Below are 25,180 nucleotides of genomic sequence, written 5' to 3' on the forward strand. Positions count from 1 at the left end.
AGTTCATAACCAGGGCGAAGAAAGAAACAAAAAAAAACAAAGTAATGAGACGAGCAAAGCAGCTTATACCTACTCGTCGAGTTGCCCTTTTATCGGGCACCGAGTACGCTGCTAATGAACCGTGACGTCCAAGATAGACTATTTTACGACTGCAGACCTTCTCTTGTAATTTAAATATCATAGCTCTTCTAGCTTGAGGACTTAACGTATTTAGGTCATCTTAAGGTTAGTCGGGATAAGTAAAAATGTGGGTGATAACACTGAAATTGGTAGATCTGTGTTGGGTGAAATAGGTACATTCAAACTAAGATGAGAGGAAAATCATCCAATGACTTCTCCTGCCTTGGGCGGGGCAGAAAGAGTGTCAGACTGTTACTGTCTAAAAATCCGGGTTTTGGAACATGCTTGTAGATACAAGTTAATGTGATGAGTATAACAACAGGAGTGTCATTTATCCTATAGTCCTATCAACTCAAGTAAGTAAGTAAGTTAGTAGTAAAGAGACTAGAAATAAACCTTGTTAAGTAAGACATCAAGGGACCTACAAATGGGTATCACTTATAGAGGTACACTCATTAGGTCTAGGTTATAAAGGTAACTAAAATGATACTAGGTCTAGGTTATAAAGGTAACTAAAATGATAAATCAAAAGATCACAGATAAATAGGTTTGTTTTTTCCACTAATAGAGGTAATTCAGGGCCCATGTATCAATACATGAGGTCCCAAGACCACAGTATGAGTTCCAGTTGTGGAGGTTTCTCACTTATCCAGGTCCCACTTAACCAAGTTTCAATGTATAATATTTACTCTACTTCACAAAAGGCTTTTTCTCTAACAAACATTATATTGTGTAGTAATTATGCGGAAAATGTGTTGCTACTTTTTAAGTTACAAATCGGCTTACAAACAACGACAACATACTTAAGTATTGAATAAGTAATGTTTATGTTCAGACTTTAGTAACATAAATATAACATCGTGTTTGTAAGATCACGTCTATTTTTCTGTTAAAGGGTTACTTACTGTGTTGTTTATACCAAAATCATGTCGTAGGTATGTCATAGAAATATGTACGGGAGTAGATATGTATGCAATTCCTGTACCCTCGTGCCTCGTATGAGACGGGGCACCGGGGTGTTTTTTGTTAGTAGGAGTCCCCTTCGTCTGCCAATATACCCTAAATCAAGGGGCTCCATAAGAAATTTCCACGGGTGAAAAATATGTCATAGAAAGAGAAAATCTAAGAGTTAGAACTTACACTGACATTGAAAGGCAATTTTAAGTTTGATTTGTAAAAAGGAACTTAAGTTGGTTTCAAATAGGAACTTACTATGATTTGTGAAAAGGAACTTAGGTAGGTTAGCATTTGGTACTGAAAAACTAATCTCCTAAAACCTAAGCCTCTCAAATTATGCGTGTAGGTTGTAACAAAAACACCAAATTTCTCACCAGTCACTTCACATTCAGCGTCGCATAAATATCGATATCAAGGGCAAGAATAAAACTCGATTCCTTTCGAAACTTTCGCGAAAGAACAATAGCAATAAATCCAAACTGACAAACATTTTGATATTGAATTCAATAAACCGGTATAAAGGTAAAGGCAATCAATTAACACGGCCAATAGCGAGTTACGATTCGTCACTCGCGGCTCGGAACACGCCTGTTCGAAATACTCGCACTTCGTTAACGATTAATTAAATTTCGACTCGATTTCAGCGATTAATCGTCGGTTAGAACCGACCGGCGTGCCGTGTAACGTGTCAGATTATTGCCCAATCACTGTTCGACGTTTGGATTCAACTAACTTTTGATTTATGTTGGCTGTCCGAATAATTTATCTATGACAATCTTAATCAAGTGATCCCATGCAAAAATAAACCAATTTATTGATTTAATTGAGACGGATTTTATATACGTTTACGCACCACAGATTTCCCAGCAAGGATAGGCAACAATATATTAATCCCCCCCCTGCTCTCGTCATCATACATAAGTACCTACAATTACCTCACCAAAATGTATGGGTAGGTACATAGGTAGATTCTTTCAAACGTTTGGCAAAGACTGGCAGAGACTAACCATTTACGTATTTAGGTTTTTCTAAACTTTTTAATAATTTCATTATGATAATTTTTCTATATTCATTTAGGTACATTTTTTATTTTTTCAACAAATAAAATTCCAATAAATTTGAGATGCCTGGAGTATTTAAGAAAAGAAAAAGGAATTCATGGCATTTTAGCTAAATTGTAATTACGGAGGCGACGCAGAGGGGTGGAAGGGTTGCTAGACACCACCGTTTTAGGGGACATTCGGTTTTTCAAAGCACTTTATTATGTTTTGCTTTGAAAATGCACTTTAACTTCATGTTAAAAGAGTTGATTTTTTCAAAATCATGTCCTGATCATGAGTGCTATTATTTTTGACTTCATATTTCTTGAAGGGTTTAATAATAAGTGATAGGTAAGTAGGTAGGTACAAAAACTTGCTTTAAAATTGGCTACCTTGTTGTTACCGATATGAATAAAAAGTTAAAATGGTATTAATTGAGGGGATGTTGTTATGTGAGTGTAGACATAATGGCTGGTTGCTGAAAAAGGGGGAATTAAAAAGTATATCAATCCTATAAACCGTTTGTTCAGAAGTGGACTTCTAGACTCCTTCCAGCTAACGTACCTAGGTAGATAAAGGTACTATCCCTAACAACTGAAGGTTTCAATCATATTACATATTAACCTCTACTATTTCCCCCAAATCGGATGAACAACAAAAACTTATGTCATGTTGTAGGTAATGCTCTTTGTGGGACTTTGAAACTCATTACAGGACGCGTCTCCGCGGTCGCGGTCGCTACGTAAATACACGGAGCGAACAACAAGCCGCTGTTTGAACGACGACCATATGAATATATGAATGCCTGAAATACATCTCAAGTAACAGGGTTGTTCATATTCTTGTTGTGTCACAGTTTTAGTGTTACGTGATTTTGTGACTTCACAAATTCTGAGGATAGTGTGATGATGGTAGAGTATTCTATCGCTATTCCTTCTGTAGGTTTCGAAATCATCCATTGACTTCTCCCGCCCTGGGTCTTGCGAGAGGGAGTGTCAGACTCTTACTGACTAGAAACCACCCCAATCCTACTCCTGTTTTGAGCCGAAGCCCTGGGAACTTCTTTAGGTAGTGCGCAATTCCGGATCGGGCATCAGCCCTGCTGGGCCCCATCTACAGTGGTCCGAGTCTGATAGCTCTTTAAGGCGCGTGTAGACCGAAACGCGTTGCGTCGCACGCACGGGTCTGATTTGAACTACCCTTGCTCGCCTTCCACAGACCTGCCCTTACTGTGGCTGGATCGTTGCACGCGATTCCCGATCCCCGAAGTGTCTCATACGGTAGCTGGGGCGTAAGGAGATCGCTTCGCCTCTTTCTTAGCTAGAATGGCCGCTTCGCAGAAGGAGGAAACGGTGTGCCATTGCCGTTGTTGACTTGAGGATAGAAAAAGCAGCGCTCACTAATAAAGCTGAATCTTTTATTACTGAAATCTCCGACCCCGCCCGCTCGGCATGGGTATTACGGAAAACCCTTTTCCCTGTTTGCCTATGTGGCAAAGGCTCATAATGAACTGTTTCGGGCTGAAGTATTGAAATAATAGAATGTGGTCTGCCGGTTCTATCTCAATGGAGAGTTATAATTTTGCGGATAGGTACCTAACCTACTTGCACCGTTCTTAAAATTGTAATAGGTACACTTTAGTTTAGCAGTTTCGGGAGCAGTCTACCTTTTCACATATTAAACTATAAGAAAATACGTTCCTGCTTAATCAAGCTTAAGCAAATCCGCATAAAGATAAATCCGCGACAGCCCTACATTAAGACATAGCTACATCAAGTTGCGATACTCCGCTATTTATACTTTGCAGTGGTTTTATTTATGGCTGTTACTTACTTTACGAGTCTTTTTAAACAACCCAAGTACTGATATATTACTCTTACTCTCCATATTAATTTATTTATTAATTTCCTTGTAGGTACTAGATACCTATTTTTGTTTTCGAGATTCACAGTTTTCTTCTAATCTTCAAAAGACTGACTGTAGAATGACTGATGATGAAGCTTAAGAGATATGTAAGAGTCGTAGCAATTGGCGGTCCATTGTCTCTGCCTACCTCCATGGGAGACAGGCGTGAAGTTATGTATGTTCACTTTATGTGTCTGGTGATCAAGGATCGCTATTGTAGATATCGCTATACTCGTAAGTAGGTAGTTAGATGGTAGTTAGATACCGGCCAAGGTATTTCAGATCCACAACACAGAATTTAGCAAAATACTCGTACGAAACAGAAGACAACCGCTCGTGTTATTTACCCAAATCGAGAATCGGACATTACATAATTGAACAAAACTAAAAATGTCTTTAAACCTTGCTACAAAATATAAACGTAAGCATAAGTTTAAATATTTAATTTAATTTTTGTAACTCAAGCCCACAAAGGAACCTAATTAGGTTTCTAAATTCAGTAAAATAATTACGTATGTGGGTAGATAGATAAATGTTTTATTACAATTTTATCTGGTAAGTAGAATTTTAAATCATCTAGATATGTATAGGTAGGTACTTAGAAATTATAAGTGAAATACAGTTAAAAGTAGTTGAATTCTTAAAATCGTTGAACTACCTGCCTACCTACCTATAGGTACACACCATATATCACACATACATGGTGTTTACCTCAATGATTCTTACGTATCTCAATTACTATAAGTACCACAGAAATATTTTGACATGAGTTTATCGGGCACTTATATGAAGGTGGTGAAACAGGCGCTTAAAATCATTATATTATTATATGGTTAGTAAATACATAGGTACTTACCAAATCCTACCTTTCACTTCACAGAGTATCTATTAATCATTAAACAAATGAACCAACAAATCAAATAAAAATAATCTATCTAGTTTGGACTCTCTCTAGAACTTCATACAACAGCGCCTAATTACATTAAATAGTTCGCAGACTCCAGTCGGGCATTTGAGTCGCAACAAAAAAAAAAGAGAGTTACGAAACTTTCCGCGATAAATAATTTAAACGATAAGCTTGGCTAGGTATCTACTTAACTCATAGTGACTGAGATGTAACTTCTCTAGCGGTAAATAGAATAGCCAATGAGGTTATTTAAGAACTTGTAGGTTACTATTTGTTTCCACAAATAGTTTCAGTCCATCTCTGTTTATTCCTAACGATCTTCTGTGTGACGTCCACAAACCCGCATCGTACGCATTCCGTATGACGTCATCGGTACGCATCGCATGTAGGCATTGCTGATGATGCGGTCCGTACGATGCGGATCAGTGGACGCAGTTGTATGAGTTTCTATACAAGACAAACTAAAATCCGTTTCGCGGGCCTGTGGAAGCTTGTCTTAAAATTTAGGTCCTATTTAGTGAGCCTGTAGGCAAATGCTACTTTAGCGCTTGTCTACCGAGAGAGTAGAAAACTCAATGTATGGGGATGACACTGACAAGTGTCAAAATTTAGAGCGAAAAAAGACAAGCGCTAAAGTGGCATTTGGCTAGGGGATCTGATTAGATACATCAACCCGTATAGGCCAACCGGCAATGAGTAAGCGTGGTGATTATAGCTCAAACCTCCGTGTGAAAAGAGACATTTGATCAGCAGTTACCTATAGGATGTGATAAGATTATTCTTGATTTCAATAACCCAGTATAGAGGCTTCACAAACATTTAATTTGTCGAATGTCCGTAGTAATCCGATACATTGACTTTTCTTTGAGAGAGAAAATAGAGCGCTAAAAGCTAGTATTTAGATGATTGTCTAAAGAGGCAAAACAAAAACCACAAAAAGATTTATTTAAAAAATTTATTCAAATCCATAATCTGTCAGCACTGCGTCACTTAAAACGTATTTACAATAGTTTGAAACGCTAAGTACATACGTGAATGGAATGTAGATGAACTATTACAGGATCATACAGCCTACAGACTACCACTTTTACAACCATGTCTGAGGCAGATCTAACGTCAGGTCAATCTCTAAATGCTACAGCTCAAATACACTGGCGACAATAAAAAAGAAAAAGTTGTAAAAATGCAATTTAAATGCCCCACATTGTACGCCCGCCAGTGTACCCAAACCCTATGTCAACAGGTTATGATAAAACACAATATTCTAGCCAATTCTAATTCGCAATGACACATTTACTTACAATTATTAAATAAAAATAGAAATTCATACTAACTTATTTACATTACAATACCTAACATCGCCTACTTTATTGAAAAACATTTTAAAAACAATGTTTCCCGCCTTCATGTCAACTTCGATTATTGCTTCGACAACATACAAATAATTTATATCACAATTTATTACAAAACGCGTTTACAATGTACTTTATACTGTATATGATTATAAATAAGGTTACTTTTCATTCGTTCCTTTCTTTATTTAACATTACGTTCCATTTTATGTACCTATGTGTATCGTCGCATTGTGATTATACATGTACTATTTATTAAAGTAAATAACAGAGTTACTTATTGCTATTTATATTACTTGAAGTTAATTTCTACAATACTAGAAGGGTGGAAATAAAAGTTCACATAACGAAGGGAAACTAAAAATGTAGAACATAATCTCGGGGCAGTAATGTCTCATTGCCATTATTATAACATTAGGATAATTTAAAATTCGATTGAACATTAGAAGAAGAGATAGGATTAATTTTTAATTTTCATTCTGTGCAAAAACAGACTACGTTTTTAGAGCTTGCAAAGAAGGTTGTACTAACAATACATAGAGAATCATAGACTACACAATTCTACGAGCCATCCATGCAATGCTACATACTTCCTCAAGAATAAAAGCGTTAATATTTAAAACAAATTTAACTACAACATTGCAAAATTAAGCTGAACTACTAAAACTATTAAACAATGGTTTATAAAACCAATATAACGTAGTAAATAAGTAAGTAGTATAAAAAATAATATTGCATTGCGTAAGTCTACAAGATTATTAAGGTTTAAATCTAATTATAAGTACAACTGCATCTAATACTCTGAGTAGAAGATAAAAATCTATTTACCGTGAAATACGAGAAAATATACTGGAGACAACCGTAGTCACAAAGAAAACCCTGCTTTAGTAATGAACATCATTGGTGTTGAAATGTCAAGTCATTTTGACGTAAAATTTGGCGGGAATTATGACAGTTTTATTTTTTTTATTACTGAGGCACAGTAATGTCGTCTCCAGTCTATACAATCTAAGGTTACGGATAGTTAATAGTAAAAATCTGTTTGTAGAACACTTCTAAACTCTTTGAACGAGTATTTCAAGACTGTACAATGAGACACTACAGACTTTGTTTATGAAAGACTCGTTACTACACCCACTGTATATTTTTATGTCTTAACTATTGCATTATTAATTGACAATGCATAACAACCATAAAGAATCGATAATATAGTTTGCATAATACGGAAAAGTTTCGCAGAATTACTTTTTGTATTGAGACAGAATGGATAAAATACATTAAAACCTTAAAATTTTAAAAAACATGATTATTATTACTGTCTAAATTCAATTTCACACCTTAAAAATACAACTTATTTTTTTCAATTGCACAGATTAACAATTAAAAGCAAAAATTAAATGCTTCTGATTTTAAAATATTGGTGTTTGTCAGTTAAGTAAGATGGCCGACTAAGTTTAAATGGAAGTTGGACTTAAATCACTTGAATCACTTGAAAGGCCATCTGAGCTGCGGAGGTAAGTCTAGATCATTATACGAAGCTAAAATTAAAGATTGCTTTTATTCCAATGGGCACAGTTGTCAAGTCGTTCACCAACTGAATTTGTTCGGGAACTAAGACCGGTGTTTGTTGCGGTTTATGCTCTGAACGAGGCGACGGGCCCACCACTCGTCAAGGTCGAAAGGTCTGAAGTTGGCGAGCTGACGAGGAGCCAGCACCTCCTGGTAGTACTTCGCATCTTCACTGCCGCGTTCTAGCTCGCGTGTCACCTGGAATTAGTTGGAAAAGTATTAATATTTATATTATTTATTTATATAGTATACCTATGAATATAATCTTGTGTCTTACGGTTGTGGTTAGCAAATTGTGGTTTCTATTGTTAAAGTGCAGTTCAACTAATTATAATTTGTATTTCTTCAATACATTTTCGACTTTATAACAAAACCATAAAGTTGAAAATTTGTTAAACTTTGACAGATTGGTTTACTATTTCCTCATATATGAAGTGCACTTTAAGGTAATCAAATGTTTTTGGGTTTTTCCTAAAAAATAAGTAAGTACTTCTAGGGATTTCTATTATTAAACATGCTAAGTATTGCATACTTATTTCACAATCATATTATGTATTATACAATGGCTTATTACTTGCACATTTTTTCAAACATATCAAGAAAGGACATAATTTTGTTACGTTTATAAATAACTAGTCGCTTTCAGTAAGTACTATAGACGTACCAAAGGGTGCTATAGAGGTTATCTAATCTATATAAATCACCTCAAAATTATGCATAGTAGGTGACATTAATTGTATATCAAAACCAGATGATAAGCATTATCAGACAAAGGACATTTGTTTTCATACAAACTAGACAGCAAAATAAATAATGATAATTGCCAGACATGATTTTATTTATAACTAGCGGTCCCCGCGAACTTTGTTTCGATTTGGAAATTATTCTGCGCTAATGAAATTTTTTTTTACATAAGAACCTTCTAAAATTATTATCAAACCCCACAAAAATTACGGAATCGGTTCAGCTGTTTTCGAGATTTGCGCTTAGCAACACATTTAGCGATTCATTTTTATATTTTAGATTAATATGTAATATTTAGTTTATCATAATAATTATTATTGAAGTTACGCTATGACAATTCACAATCAATTGCTATATTTAAGGGACTTTTGAAAGTCAACAAACAAATATTTAAAGATAAAATTGCATTTTCGGTAAATCCCCTATCCATAAACCTAATACCACCAGTAGATATTTGTTATCGCACAAAATAACACACAAATAAATATGAAATAAGAGAATTTAAACTACAACAACATGCATTATTGCACATATGAAGTTTTATATGAAAGTATGTTAGTAAAAATACATAATATAAAACTAAAACAGCGCATTCTAGCTGTGTAATAGTCACGTAGCGCGATAAATAACATATTAGGTTTGCAATGACAAGATGTTAGCTTATGTGGAGTGTAGGAGCCATGTTACAATCCTTATTGCCATTTTATATAAGACAAACGACAGCAATCGAGAGATAATAAATAACAGTTTAAGAGATCGATATGAAAATAAATGAAGGAATGCATGGAAATGTAAACGACGAGTTAGGATAAAAATTATATTTATTCCATTAAAGTCTAAAGTCAAAGTCAAAATAATTTATTTCAAATTAACGGGAACGGGATTTTGAACGTCAAAGCAAATATTAGAGGCTAACAAACCGGCAAGGCTATAAAACACGAGATTCACCATTAGTTATCCTCATATACTTTTTTTTTAAGGGGGAAAATCATCCAGTTACCGTAGCACCATCTGATATGCAAAAACAAACGTTAGCCCCGATTAATTAGATATAAGCAAACAAAAATACTATAAGCATACTAAGTTTTCTCACTTAGTACATGTAAATCAATTATCAGAGAGGTAGAGCGGAAATTCCTAAGTAAAATAATTCGATAAAGCTTAGTACATGGAACACAGTACACCTAACATAAGATATCACTAAGCCAATTACTTCCGAAGGCAACACTGCAATGACCTAGATATAGATAATTCACAATTTTGTCACGTACTTGTAAATTGACGTCGCGAAACTATGTAAATGGGATAGGGGGAGGGGGGAGCCTATGCGAGAGCGGCACTCGGTAGGCTTATAATCGATTTTATGCATTATCAACTGCGCCATTTAATTATTGCTTTAGCTATGAATAGAAATCTGGAGCTGCGGACTACCTAGCGGGTTTACCGGGGCTAGAAAAGCAGGAGTAGGAACGGGGTGGTTTTTAGTCAGTAAGACTCTGACACTACCTCTCGCCTCGCTCAAGGTGGGAGAAGACATTGGATGATTTTCCCTTCCTACAAAAAGCTATGAATATAAATAAAGCTAAATAAATTCTATCCTTTAATGACAGGAAATTTGTATGTGACGATAATCGCCTGCATGGCATAATTCACTGCTAAACAAACTATGGGCCTACTCAACATAAAGGGGTTTGCTATAATTTCAACAAACTTAGAGGCTATTAGCAAACACGAGATTCACCATTAATTATTACAATATACTTAGCAACGCACCATTCAGAATCAAATAGTGTGACAATAGCAATATTTTTTTTGCAAATAGTTCAAGCATGATAGATTGACAACAGTTCTAATTGAAAATCATTAGCCATGACGGTGTCTCACTCGATTGAATACTACTAAGTAGGTACCTACTGAGAAGAAACTGATGAATAGGTCCACTTGAAAGTTAAGTATCTTATTGTTGATTTTTTGTTGCTACAGGCGTGCATTTAATATTAAGTGTTTATGGAAATGGATGCTGTACTTAAATTCTTTGTATACAATATCAAGGTGATTATTTAAGTCCGTCACGTACAGTTAGTGTATATGACAAAAATAATTAAATTAGAATTTCACACACACTAGTCTTGTCTCCCAAAAGGCTTTTAGAGGTGTCAACCTATCCTACCTGCGGACTGCGTAACAGATTACCGGGGCTCCGGTAACCCGTCCCAGCTTCACATGGGTGCAATGGTGATATATTATGCATGTATTATACATATAAACCTTCCTCTTGAATCACTCTATTAAAAATAACCGCATCAAAATCCGTTGCGTAGTTTTAAAGATTTAAGCATACAAAGGGACATAGGGTCAGAGAAAGGGACTTTGTTTTATACTATGTAGTGAAGCCAACTAACCTTATTCCAAGAATCGTAGATATAGTTGATAAGATCATCGTTCTGGTTGTTGACATTGTTGTTGTTGTTATTATTGTTGTTGTTGTGGTGCTGGTGGTGGTTCACGTGTGGGGGCGGCGCCTGCGCAGGGGGGCTGAGTCTCGCTGCGTGACCGTTCCCATTGTGTCGCTTACTCCCCCCCATATGAGGCAACGACCGCGTGCCGCTGCTCACATATCTGTAATTAGAAGTCCTATGATGGGTTTTAAGAGTTGAATTTAAAATTAAAATTAATTTTGTTAGTAAACTGTAAATAAGCAAACTAGTGATCTATTTGTACAGTCTTATCATTGGACTAATTAGAAATGATCTTTATGAAATTAATGAATGGAGTTGTCAATTAGTTCACCAAATCTTTTAAATTCAAATTCATTTATTTGCCTTAAAACATGGTATTATAATGGAATTAGAGTGTACATGTTTTGCTAAAGATACATAGCATGCAAACTTATGGCCCCTTATGGTAGGCGTCTTTGTACTATCTAATAATTAGTTGGCTAATAAATTAATTTAAAGACAAAACTCGATACGTAAACCGTTTTGTGGCGCGTGATGTGAGGCGCAAAGCTGGCTATTAGCGGTAATGACGATGTACGACTAGTAATTGTGTTCACCCATACACATCATGATAGAAAAATAAAAATGTCTGTTCTAAAATAAGTTTTTATAGTTTCCCTAGTATGCTGACTTGCACTGAAACTGGCTATAGTTTATTAAGGAGCTGTTTCACAATGTCTGGATAGCAGCTATGTCCCGGATAAAGAATTAGTTAAGAACATAATTTGTATGAACCATCTGTCACATTTTATCGGGTACTTATATGGAGAAGGTAAAATAAGCACTAAATGAAGTAGAATTTAATCACAACCATCATTTTACTATCGTAAATTCAACCATTAAGTTAAGCCTATATTATTTAATTTTTATATAACAATGCCAATATTATTACTTTATCAGTCATCCTCAACATTTCATAGTAAAATAACATAACATAAAGTATATTAGTATCTTGTATTGTAACTATCTAAATTGTATTGTATGATAACTAAAGTAGATAATGTGCGCACATCTTGTGGTTGATTCAATAGCTACCGCACATATCAATTGATATTCATTGTGGTTGAATCACATTGTTATGTTTTAGGTTACAGGTATTTGCATTTAGCACCCTTGGGCTTTGTTGTAGAGCTATAGAAATTGATACAGATTTAGAAATAAGGAAAATGGTTATTTTATGTCTAATAGAATAAATTAAAGGGGGGTAGTATTTTATGTCTAATAAATAAAGTAATTGCCCTGCAGTGGGACAATCATGGCTGAAATTTAATTCTAATTAGGTACTATTTACTGCAAGTTTTGAGATGTTTAAAGTATGTGGTTACTCAAATATGTTTTTTTATTTACTGTGTCCTACACTTTTTTATACAATTAGGTACTTATGATCTGTTGCAATATTGTTTTTAACTTGAAGCATTTAGGTATTTTTATACTAGCTTCTGCCAGTGGCTTTGTCAGTGTTCCCGGGACATAAAAGTATACCCAAGTCCGTTCATACCTTGTCTGTATAATAATACCATTAAAATTTGTTCAGTACTTTCAGTGCAATTGACGGACAAACATCCAAACAAACACACTTTCACATTTATAATATTAGTGTGATGTTGTAAGGACAGAGGTATGCATTTTAGGCATATGCTTTTCCTGCTTCATTGTTTACAAATATAGTATTGTTAAATAAAAAAAACCTACATGTTTAATAGGTATAGTAAAATTTATTTACATGAAAGAAACTAAACTTAAAAACAGAAGTTTTATGTTTTCTAATTTGGGAGTATTTTGTACTCCCCAATTTTAAAATAGGGTTCAGTGTCATTAACATTGTTATATTACAAATATATAACATTATCATACATTGTGTTTACAAACAATATGTTTTAGTTCAAAAGTTCATGATTAAACATACTTACTATACCTACTTGCAATAATAAAATTATGTTTTGATAAACAAAATAATATTCATATAGAGATTACAATATTATATCTCTTACTTAGAGGTATCTATAAAACCAAGGCTATTGTTAAAAATATAGAACTATTTTAAAAAAAGAATCGAGGTTTACGATTTACGCAGTAAATATCAGGCATAAAAGAATAACAGTTATTTTACTCTATGCGTAGATGATTCCGTACGTGCATAACTGTTCACAAGCGATGCGATAAGAAATGCGCGTGGCATGATAATAATATAAATAACACCCACACGCTCGCAACTTGTAAACATGCCACTTTTTCTAACGACAATATGTGATATACTTTTTACTAGCACGAGTAACACTCACGATTACACCTAAATACAATGATTTTGCACGCTATCGTAATCTTTTCACAAACAAAGCAAAACTAAGTAATTACTTCTGGATCACATATAAATCTCAACAAAATACTACTACAAATATACTCAAACGTAATGACGTCGACTAAAACACATCATACTCTGTGTTTAACACATTCTAAACACGAGTTAAACGTGAAAGTAAGCACGATTGCAAGCGAAAGCAAATTCTTTCTTACCTCATATTATTGCGGTCCATGTTTCCAAACAATCCGCTCTATTCCTTTGAGATTATCCTAATAATAATTCCTAAGTACACTAAACTACTCTAATCTTACACTTTAACACATTTCTAAACAAAGGATCGAGTAAAAAATCTGTAAATAATAATAAAATTCTAAAGATAAATAGACAGGACGCCACACAACACGACGACACACATCTGTCAAAAATAATAGCTATCAGCTGCAGTTCCGTACATTGAACTCGATCTACGATTGGCTATTGGCAGCATTCGAATAATTTTAACCAATAAGAGCGGAGCGCTCCAGTGATGCAAAATCATTAGATCTAATACGGCGGGAAAAAAATTAAGGAACCGATTATTCCGATGTTATCGAGTTACCTTTTCCATACTTCCAGAAATATTGAGATGTTTTTTTCTTTAAATTAGTTAAGTGCTTTTAATGTTTTAATAATTAAAGCTATAAGTTTTGTTCTATAAAATATTATTTAGATTAAGTCCCACATAAATTTATTGCAAAATAAATAAAAGAAACATTTAGTAATGTAAGAATAGATGTTAAGTAAATAGATGTATAATCATTTCTGTAATATTCAATCAATCCAACATTAAATACATAGCCTTCTATCAAAATTATTTTGTAAGTTAGTATTATTTATTTAGTTACCTAAAAATCGACTAACTTTAGTTTAGTAAGTTTTATGCAAAGCGACCATCACTTGATCGTTTGGTTGGTTTTGGTCTTTGCCGAATAGCGAAAACTTATTTACTCTAAAATTATGAATTTATCACTCAAATGATTGGAATAATTTGTAACTTTAAAGCATAACAGAAGAAATAAATATCGTGCCAAGATGAGTGATAAATTAGGATTTGATGAACTACGAAATAAATACAAGGTACATTTATAACCTCTTCTTTAGTTTACTTTTGCTCGAAGTATTTGTTATTGGCTGACAAAAGCATTGTATTTTTACAGGATGTGCTATCCAAAGCCTTCACAACTAACAATATCGACTTGCTGGATTCATTTACAAAGAATACAAATGAGACGGATAGGAAAGCGGCGATGGATCATGCGTTCCGAGATAAACTCTTAGAACTCCTCATTGAGGAGCCAGACACGCTTGAAAACTTCGTTTCATTCTGCATAGAGTCATGTAGAAGACAGATGGTAACTCCTACCATGCCTGTGGTGCTTCTCGGAGACATTTTTGACGCGTTAACATTGAATAAATGCGAGAAACTGTTCTCCTACGTCGAAAACGGCGTAAACATATGGAAAGAAGAATTATTTTTCGTAGCATGTAAGAATAATTTGCTAAGGATGTGTAATGACCTCCTTAGAAGGCTATCAAGGTCCCAGAACACAGTTTTCTGTGGTCGGATCCTTTTGTTCCTTGCAAAGTTCTTCCCATTCTCTGAAAGATCTGGGTTGAACATAGTCTCCGAGTTTAATTTAGAAAATGTCACAGAGTTTGGAGGTGACAGCTCTAGTACGCTGAAGGATTCCTTAGATGAAGAAATGGTGGTTGACAATAATGAAAAGAATAAAATAAACATAGATTATAACTTGTACTGTAGATTTTGGAGTTTACAAGATTTCTTCAGGAACCCAAATAATTGCTATAATAAGTTGCAGTGGAAGACATTTGTTGCTGTGAGTATAGATTAAAAATACACATTGCATTAATATTTTTCTTAAATATGCAAAGTCACACCTTTTATCCTCGAAGGGGTAGGCAAAGGTGTATGTTATAGCATGTAATGCCATTGTACTATGTACACCCACTTTTCACCATTTGTGTTATATTATTATACCAATGAGGCAGTCATCTTAATCAGTTTTACTAAAATGTTAATTTAATTCACGGTTCTCTTTAATTAAACATTTATAATTTCCGATCAATTCAACCTTGATCATTAATTCTCCTATTACATCGATATTAATTTAATTTTACATCTATTTCAGCATTCAGGCAGTGTGTTATCAGCGTTTTCCTCATATAAACTAGAAACTGTGGAACTACAGAAATCAAAACTGAATTTACTGAAGCCAGTAAAGACGGTGGCTACTGATGTTGAGATGAAGGACTCGGAAGCCAATGAACCTCATTACTTTGCAAAGTTTTTGACCAATCAGAAGCTGTTAGAACTCCAGCTGTCCGATTCTAACTTCCGAAGATGTGTTCTTGTTCAGTTCCTAATCCTGTTCCAGTATCTCACTTCGACTGTGAAGTTTAAAATGTATGTATATTTTTAAGGTTTTTATTGCTGTGTAGTTTTTGGTTCAAAAGATAACCTTTGCAGAAAAGCTTTAACATTTCTGCTTTGGATTAAAAGTAAAGAACACCAAATATGAGAACAAATTTCTTTAAATGTGGAAGTGTTCATTTGGATATTTGTCCGTCAATCACGCTGAAACTCCTGAAGTTTCAATAGTTTACATTCACCTAAGCAGGTTATGAGCTGACTTGGGTAATAGGATACTTTCTATCCCATGGGATCATGAGCAAAGTCGCTGGTTTTATAATATGCCTTAATGAAGTAAATAAGTTATTAATCATCCCAATATCATATTTCTCACAGGGAAGTACAAGAACTGAAGTCTGACCAAGTGGACTGGGTGAAAGAGACAACAACACTTGTATACAAGCTGCTTGGCGAGACTCCACCCAATGGGAAGCAGTTTGCCGAGTGTGTCAAGCATATACTGAAGAGGGAGGAACATTGGAACAGTTGGAAAAATGATGGGTGTCCTGGTAAGTTTTTTAAGCCTTTAACTGCCATCAGAAAACTGTTGAAGGCAAATCCTCCACTAATGTAAACGGTGACTTATGTGGCAGTTAATGTGTTAAGTAACGAATTGGGTCTTTGATAACGATCAGACAGATCACCTAATGTACATGGGCACATACATCTCCAGAGAAGTCAGAAATACAACCGGTGACAGTTCATTCCGCAGTTTTAAATGTATGTAAATGCACCCAAAATGTAGAAGAAATCCTTAAATTATTTTTTTATGTTATAAGCTGGTAAACTAAATGACGGATCACCTGATGGTAAGCAATCGCCGCCGCTCATAGTCACCGGAAACACCAATAAATTTATTTAAGTTGTTAGGGAATTGGGAATTGGAAAAATAATTTACTCACACCTCAATAAAAGTCCCCAGAAATGGGTAAATTAAATCATTGTGCATGAAAGTATGCTAATGGTCTCATTTTACAGAATTCCAGAAACCAAAGCCGCCTGTATCCGTGGAATCGACGGATGAAGTGAAGAAGTCGAGAAAACGTCGCCGTCCTGTCGGTGACATCATCAAGGAGTATGAAGCTCAAAATAAATCTTATATGGGGAAGTAAGTGTAGACTAACACTATATTATATTTAATATACTAGTGACCCGCCCCAGCTTCGCATAGCTGCAATGGTGATATATTATGCAATTATTATATTATATAGAAAGCTAAAGTCGCTTTCTACCATGTAGTCATAGTTCATTTTAACAAACCACAAGTAACAATAGCTCTTCCTTTCTTTTATTGGTAAATTAGCAGGCAGATTTTTTAAAACAGTAATGAAATGAGTTTCTTGCTTGTTCTTCTGTATTCAAAGCTACAATTTGGAACAAGCATGTAGCTTCACTAATGGACAGACAGGGACTATTATTTATTTCTTTATTTATTGACGTTTCAGAAGTACCTATTTATGGTTTAATTGGCATAAATGATTTGACTTTGATCACCTGATGGTAAGCAATTGACGCCGCTTATGGACTTCGGGATGAAAAGTTCCTTTCGGAATCCATCCAGAAACGTCATTTACATAATACAAGCTTTGTTTCACCTCAGTTTTCTGTGTAGCCGTCCTTCGTTGTATCACTTCAATCAACCCAATTCTTCAATAAATAGTTTATTTTTGCGTTCAACACCAATAATTTAATACGAATTATAACTAGGATTAGGTTCAAGTAAATTTTGAACTTAAAAGTCTACGAAATAAAACACATTTTAATTTGTACATTGAATTTTTATTTTCCAGTAATGAACTGACAAAGTTATGGAACTTGTGTCCTGACAATCTTGCCGCCTGCCGCACCAAAGAGAGAGACTTCATGCCGTCTTTAGGTATGTAGAATAACATTATAACTTCTATTTTATTTTATGGAGTCACTTTGCTTCTAAATTCTAAAGGGTGAGTCACTCCTTCGTAAAATGAATACTAACCCGTCGTATGCTGAAGCACTGATCAGTGCGAGACACAATGTGTATTCTATTGTAGTCTGATAAACCCGCAGACGAAAGGTTAATCAATACAGAGGAAACGTTTCATTGTCTTGTAAGCTTTATCCTAAGGCAAGTGTGAAAAGTAGACAACTGAAATTGTGTCTAGTAACTTGGTAAATTCATAGATGGCGTTAAACTCAAACAATGTAGGGCTTCGAGACATTTTCCAAATCATACTGTTTATTTTGTATACGTCCATATGCAAAGTTTCCGAAACCCGGGTTTTTTTTGTATTAGCAAAATCTATTAACATTAACTGTTTTCCCTGACGCTGGAGTCAAAACCCTGCGTTGCACAACAGGCAATCACTCATTCGCTGTGCTTAATCTGCAGTGTAGTAAGACATTCTAGTGGGACTTCGCCAGTTGGAGCTAGTGGCGCAAAACTCTTTTGGTATTGCGAGTCTGCATTGCGAGCAGCATCAATTGCTTACCATCAAATAATCCGTCTGCTAGTTTACCGCTAGTCCATAAAAATCTCTATTCCGTAGAAAAATACGTATCCAATATTTATAATTGCACAATTTACCAGTGTTTTTTTGTCATAATCGTTTATTGTTCGTGTGTATAGAATCATACATGGTGTCCCCCGGGTCGGAGACCCTGGCCCGCACGTGTGAGGGGGGGTGGGGGTGGCGCGCTCTCAGACTGTTGGCACGTCGCTCGCCTCACTTCTTCGTACACACCAACAACCCTATTGGACGCCTGCCTGACTACTTGACTGCTATGGTAAGATTGTACTACGATTTTTTATAAACAGAAAATTGGTGTTAAACTTTATTCCACCGAATCTGAGCGAATACCTAGTGGGAATTTGTTTAACGTTACTGCGTTTAGCCCTCTCATTGATTGTTTAACTTGGAGCGCAAATCGTATTAACGTGAAACAAACTCACACTAAGCAAAAAAGTGCATTATTCTCTTTGAGCTAATTTGAAAACTCTTTACAAATACGGTACTATAACAGCCGCACCGCATGACCGTAACATTCCTAAACAAGCTACAACATTACAGCTCTTCTGTGGTCAAGGGACATGGAGCTGATACCACAGAATTTAATACTTAATTATTATTTTTTTATTATGTTTCAATATTTTTTTAGTTTTTGGTTTCCGTTGAAATGTCTGTATTATGCTTCTGTGAACGAGTACTACTAGTAGTTTTATTTAAATCATATGAGTGATCTCCATACTGTATATCTTCAGGTTGAGCGAGTGACACGCGAAGTAGCGGCTAACGCGGCTGCGAATGCGAATGGAGAGGCCTCCAAAAACCACAATGATAAACCTGTTAAGACGGTAAGATTACAGTTATTTATTTATTATTTAACCTATTTATTATTTACTATATGTATTACCAGTCGTTGCTCATATCTTCAAAATTGTAGTAGTAGTTTAGGAATATTTTACATCCATTTGCAGAATGGCATTTACACACTTATATGTGGAAAATCCATTCTGCTGCACGAATCGGCCGGCCTCGTCTGACGAGAGCGAGCTTTGCTCACAGAAAACCGGCGTGAAACAACGCTGTGTTTCGCCGTGAATGAGGTTATCAGATCACAGCAATCACTGCATCTCCAATTCTCAAATCCTTAGTACCCCCAAAACGCCGGCAACGCACTTGCTATCCCATCTCGTGTTTCTGGTACTGATTACTAGAAGATTACGTATGCCCCGTCTCTATGAACGGCGCAGATTGCTTACCATCTGGTAATCTTTCTGCTTGTTTTCCCTTTATATACCGTAAATTGATTTATAATACTGAGCTATATGCAAGAATTTATATTATTGTATCGTTCACAGGAGAATAATGAGGAGGAGATTACCGAGGAACAAATGGAAGCAGATCTCATAAAGGAAGGAGACGCCAATGATATCGAACAGGTAACAAGATGGTTAACAAAATCTACGGTGAAGCCGCAAAATCGACCGGTATGATAACAAATATGTGAAACTACCGTGAACAAACCGTTTTAGTTCATCGTAAAAATGTAGTTACTCAGGACCCTGTCCTTCTTCAAAGGCCAGTATCGGATTCTGGCGTTGTAACTTCGATAGTGTTACGGTTATCCTTGGGTGGAGCTGGTCGTTTACTATCAGGTGACCGATGTACTCGTTTGACTTCTATTCTAAAAAATGCATTAGATAATTCCCCATCGCACAAAAATCGATCGTACTGCTCTGTATGAGACGAAATTTTTTGCGTCGAATTAGTAAGTAATAATTATTAGTAGGCTGCGCGATGTCGCCATGTCTGCGCACGCTGCTTATGATGAAGAGTCCCTCTGTGACTCGAAAGTAGTAGAGCTTTTCTCAATTAATACTACATGAGTAAACCGTGATTTTATAGTTAACTTAATAATTATTATTGTTTTTCTCAACAGGTACCAGACTCAACGCACGCCGGCGAAGAAGACTACGACAAGACAGCCCGTTCAAGAGTCACCATGATATCACCAGCTCAACTTGAAGCCCTATCCTCAAAGCTGACAGACTGGAAGAAATTAGCAGCCAAACTAGGCTACAAAGCTGATGAAATCCAGTTCTTTGAGACTGAAAATGCAACAGATTCTGCTCGAGCGAAGAACATGCTCCAATTGTGGTTCGATGATGATGAAGACGCGTCAGTTGAGAATCTACTCTACATCATGGAAGGCTTGAAAATGACAGATGCGTGTGAAGCATTGAAAAACGTTAAATGACACCCGTTAACACCTAGTTATAAGTCCAAGATATTAAAGTATTTCTTGTAAGTTTTGGTTTTTATTTAATTTTGTGCTGTAGTAGTTGAAAGCAAAACTATTCTAATATTTTCTGCTCTTAAAAAGCAAGAGGACTTAATTTTTTTAAGGTAATCTTCGTTATCGAAACCCCTTTCTAAGGGTCGGTTCATAACTGACGTAAAATACGTCGAACGTGTATCATCGTACTGACATATCATCGGTTGAATGTGAACGGTCGACTGTTTTTCTATGCATTTGTCTGTTCTGGCGTTAAGCGACCGATGATACGCAACGCATGTGTCGTCAGATATAAACCGACTCTAAGGGTCTGGTGAAGTGGGGGTCTGCCGAAGGCTAGTAATGGTAGCTTGCCGTGCGTACGGCGAGTCACGTCAAGTAATTGGATGATTTCACCCCTAAAAGGGACTAGTGCAATATGTTGAAATTGTGAGAAAATTATGCATTGAAGTCTAGAGTAAAGTAATGTAATATTTATTTCATCGAGGCCTTCATAATTACAGACGTATAAAATTGTTCTGGTATATTTTTTGCGTTTTTACAATTCAGCACTATTTCTGCCTAGCTTCGAAGCGGGACATAATAATAGCATGATTCGTTTGATGTTGATAATAGTATTCTGACCTAACCAAAGACAGGAAGTCCATGCCAAATCTAATTTATGTATTAAAATTGGCGATTCTTTGTGAAATCTGCCTCTATAAAAAGTGGGACGATCGTATGACGTCGATATGGTAATGTTTGCTAATTTCTTTGTATAAATGGATTTAGTTCTGGTCCATCAATTTTTTACTTTATAGGAAGTGATATTTTAGGACCTACATTAATGGTGTTTTTTTGGTTTCTGGAAGATTGCTTTAGGTAGGTCCTTGACTAAAGATAAGAATGTTATGCCTCTACTTAGATACACAAACTTCGTGAAAACTGAAATTGGCAAAAAGTAAAAGTACAAGGTAAGTTTGGGTTATATTTATCAAAATTCTTACTTTCTCTCTCTCCAATTACTTTGATCCCATAACCAATATGAATCTAGAATAAAGGGTTTATTAGTTTTTCATTGGTTCAAAATTACAGTACCTAAATTTTTTTATTGATTAGAAAATTATGTAATTTGTCTGAAATCCCAAATATTATCAACAACTAATTCTTACCTAGATACTTAAAGGAGATTGTCCAAAGCTGGCTATTTTTGAACAGGCTGCACAACAAAAATGTAATTTACCAATAATTTTATTTATATTTTAGTAAATGTCTGATGCTAATAACTTTGTATCAATTAGCATTATAAAAAAATCGATTTTTATTGGTATTTGTTATGATAAGACCAAGTCTTTGTAGTAGTTGGCTTTGAATTTGACTTTAGTGCTGCCAATCTGCTGTCAATCTGTTGTGTTTTTCGTCAAAATGACAGATATTATTCGCTTTGTTCTTTTGCATTGTTGCACGTTGCAACTGCAGTTTCTTGCGTGGGAAAATACAAAGTAGACACATTAGTAGGAAAACATATTTTGTATATTTATTATATGAAAATAACACTGAAGGCAGGACAGCCATAAAACAATATTGCTGCAACTGCATGGTGGGTCGTAGAACAGTAGGTTGCTGTGCACATATAATGACTATTATTTGGTTTTTGAGCTGGGCAAGGTACCAGAAAATTATTAATCCACCTGCCGAGTTCCTTGACCATATTTTAATTACATATGAATCGGATTAATAATGCATTTTAATAGAAAAAAAAATGTTTTATTTCATGCATAACCAGTTTCAATAAAATGTAAAAAAGTATCTAAATATAAATCTTGATACAAAACTAAGTTTGTATCTTCATTCTTACTGATATGAACTAATAAATCAAACATATATTATTAGCTGAAGTGCTTGTTCAAAAATAGCCAAAGTCCCATACAAGTTGGTCAATCCCCTTTTGGCACTTATCTACCCAGGTATTTCACTAAGTAGGTCGGTATTTAAAATGTACAAATATTTTCTTATGGTAACGCATCCCGCGATGATTTATAAAATCATTCAACAATGTCGGCCGCTCCGAAATTATAACTTGCACGCATTTCCTCATCCCGACTGACTCACGATGTGCCCAAAACAGAACTTATTACTTACAAAATTATCCATACGTCTGAGCTGGGGCAAATTAGTCCTTACTGTGGCGTAATAAAGGTGATGGCAACTGCTTTGGTAAATCAGCAACACTCCAACGATCCCACTCTAACGTGAGCTATGGCGTCTCCCTCTTTTCCTTAATCTCGAGATGTAAACGAAGTGGTCACCACGTAGCCGAGAGGCCAGCGTTCCGTAGCCAAGTTTTACCGCCGCTGCGGTGTTTACAGAATCGCGGAATAGTCGTTGCACCGAAATTAGTTCGAAACGAATGCGTCAATGGGCAGTCGGGACGCGGTTGGTGTTGCGCGCGCGGTCGATCCTAAAATATTTATATTTTTATGATTCGATACGCGACTAGAGAATTTTATATAAAAATATATCGGGGTAGAGTTTGGCGCCGCTGTGACGTGCGTTTGCGCAGGGGTAGCGCATTACCTACTGCGGAAAGGATACTGTGATTTGTTCGGATTTTGACCGTAAGTAGTTTATGTTGTGTTTTTTTATTATATTTGTGTATTATCGAAATATATAGGTATCTACAAATTATTTTCAAAAACGAAATCAAGTGTCTAGCGATTTATTTTAAAACGAGCTAGTCTAGACTTGTAGATTTCTGTTGCATGCCTGAATCAGCTCATAGATAGGTCTTAAATTAATTCTCACAAATCAAATCTACGACAAAACTATATTTTTTTATTATTCCCGTTTCTATCCGCAATAAAAACATTGGCAACACCGCTCCCTTCTAATTCATTCGTTAATTTCAGAAGATATTAATCTAAAGCTGCTCTCTCACCTACATTTTTTGTCGTAACATTTATTTTGGTTGAAACATCGTATAAATCATACGAGCCGCAATAATTTCACTGAAATAAACCCTCTAGAACGGTTATTTTTGTCCGTTTCAGCACTTTCGATAGGCATTCGAGGCAGTAAACTTTTATTACAATGTGATTTCACTAAATACGTAATGTATCTTTTAATTTTATTTTTTATATTTACGATTATTTTCATGTCCTCCCGCGTGGTCGTCTTGGCCCGTATTATAGTTTTTAATTACGATGCCACAGATAATTTCCTTTCATCTTTTTTTTTTAACGCGGAGGAAAGAAAATGTGCAGCCTAAATGGCGTTTTTTATCGTTCATAAAGTTTTACTGTTACATTTTATGTCATTTGTCTGGAACAGATGGTTGAAATCGGACCTTTCATGGAAATTAGGAAACACCGGACACATTTGTATATTTAGGACCTACGAATTATGTTATTAAACAAAAACCCAATTTTAAGAAATACCTGACCTTTTTAAGACCGCCAATATTATAAAAATGCTTTATTCTTCTGATAACACTAGACTAAACCGTAAAACTCGTCAATACAGTACGTGAGTAAGCCGATAACATAATAATTAACACTATACTGGTTAAAAGTTAGTCTAAAAAAATATATCGTATTAGGTACTTACTTACCTAATTTTTATAAACACGATCTAACAAATTAACCGTTCATGTAAGTAAGATATTGAGCAATTTATGTTCATATCACGACTTCGTCATAAAAGCTAATAGAATTGTTCCTTTCTCTGCAGAACCTTATAATTTGGTACTTACCTAATTGCTGTGGATTAGGTCCCTGTCTGACCTATTTAGCTAGGCACCCTATCCCTTAATCTGTCATTAACTAAGTAGGTACCTACTAATCACTGGAAGTCGGATTATAGGTACCTATGCATCATTAAATGAAATGCCAAACTCCCATTATAAAATTGGTTTTTGATCTTTTCTTTTCACACTAGAGGCACAACCTGGTATCGTGGTATTTCTTTTAATTTAAAGTAGAAACATTTGACCAAACCTTTTGAGCAATATTCGCCGAATTCTATCGCCTAATTAAATTTATAGGAATCATCAAAGCTTATTCAAATCTCGGAAAGCGTTGAGGATAACCATTCGAATAAGTTATAAGTACTTATCTTTTGTTTCTAAGAAGACTAAAACTGATTTCGCAATTTCGTGGTCCCTGAGTACGAGTTTGCTTTACGTTTAACGAGATCGGAACGAGACCGCGTTCAGCGCCGTGATTGGCCGGCTGCAATGAACCAACCAATCAGAGCGCCGAACGTGGTTTCGTAAAAGAAACTCGTAGGTACTAAGGCCTCTGTAAATGTATTCCGATATAAGGAAAAGGAAAAGAGCGTATGATTGGTTAGCTAATTAGGTTACCTATATTAAAACAATAGGCAATACCCAATAATACCCATGACACTAAATTTACCTAAAATAATTATTATAAAATAGGTTAAGTCCCGGAATACCTACCAATGTGTCACCTTTATCAATAACTATGTGGCTAATATTCCTATACTTAGGTAATAACTATAATTATATGTCTTTGTGGTTTGCCTATCCCGGAAAATGTAG

At 35.3% G+C, this 25,180-nt stretch overlaps 2 protein-coding genes across 3 annotated transcripts; one reads left to right on the forward strand and one right to left on the reverse strand.

Moving 5' to 3' along the window:
- Nucleotides 1-5,868: 5,868 nt before the first annotated feature.
- LOC126913094 (putative uncharacterized protein DDB_G0284715) lies at nucleotides 5,869-13,825 on the reverse strand. 2 transcript variants are annotated; one of them, XM_050707987.1, is made up of 3 exons: nucleotides 13,607-13,825; nucleotides 10,997-11,213; nucleotides 5,869-8,048 (listed from the first exon to the last, which is right to left on the reverse strand). In XM_050707987.1, the coding sequence occupies exons 1-3, from the start codon at nucleotides 13,624-13,626 to the stop codon at nucleotides 7,893-7,895; spliced, it is 393 nt and encodes a 130-aa protein (XP_050563944.1). In that variant the 5' UTR covers nucleotides 13,627-13,825; the 3' UTR covers nucleotides 5,869-7,892. The 2 variants fall into 2 exon arrangements, with proteins under 2 accessions (XP_050563944.1, XP_050563943.1); XM_050707986.1 differs by having other exon boundaries at nucleotides 10,997-11,228; nucleotides 13,607-13,822.
- A 499-nt stretch (nucleotides 13,826-14,324) lies between these two features.
- Nucleotides 14,325-20,652, forward strand: LOC126913093 (THO complex subunit 1). The gene is made up of 10 exons (XM_050707983.1): nucleotides 14,325-14,510; nucleotides 14,591-15,271; nucleotides 15,584-15,858; nucleotides 16,201-16,373; nucleotides 16,843-16,972; nucleotides 17,655-17,740; nucleotides 18,470-18,627; nucleotides 19,103-19,195; nucleotides 19,703-19,783; nucleotides 20,284-20,652. The coding sequence occupies exons 1-10, from the start codon at nucleotides 14,466-14,468 to the stop codon at nucleotides 20,599-20,601; spliced, it is 2,040 nt and encodes a 679-aa protein (XP_050563940.1). The 5' UTR covers nucleotides 14,325-14,465; the 3' UTR covers nucleotides 20,602-20,652.
- The last annotated feature ends 4,528 nt before the right edge of the window (nucleotides 20,653-25,180 follow it).

The sequence above is a fragment of the Spodoptera frugiperda genome, chromosome 4 (genome assembly GCF_023101765.2).
Source record: "Spodoptera frugiperda isolate SF20-4 chromosome 4, AGI-APGP_CSIRO_Sfru_2.0, whole genome shotgun sequence".
Lineage (NCBI taxonomy): Eukaryota > Metazoa > Arthropoda > Insecta > Lepidoptera > Noctuidae > Spodoptera > Spodoptera frugiperda.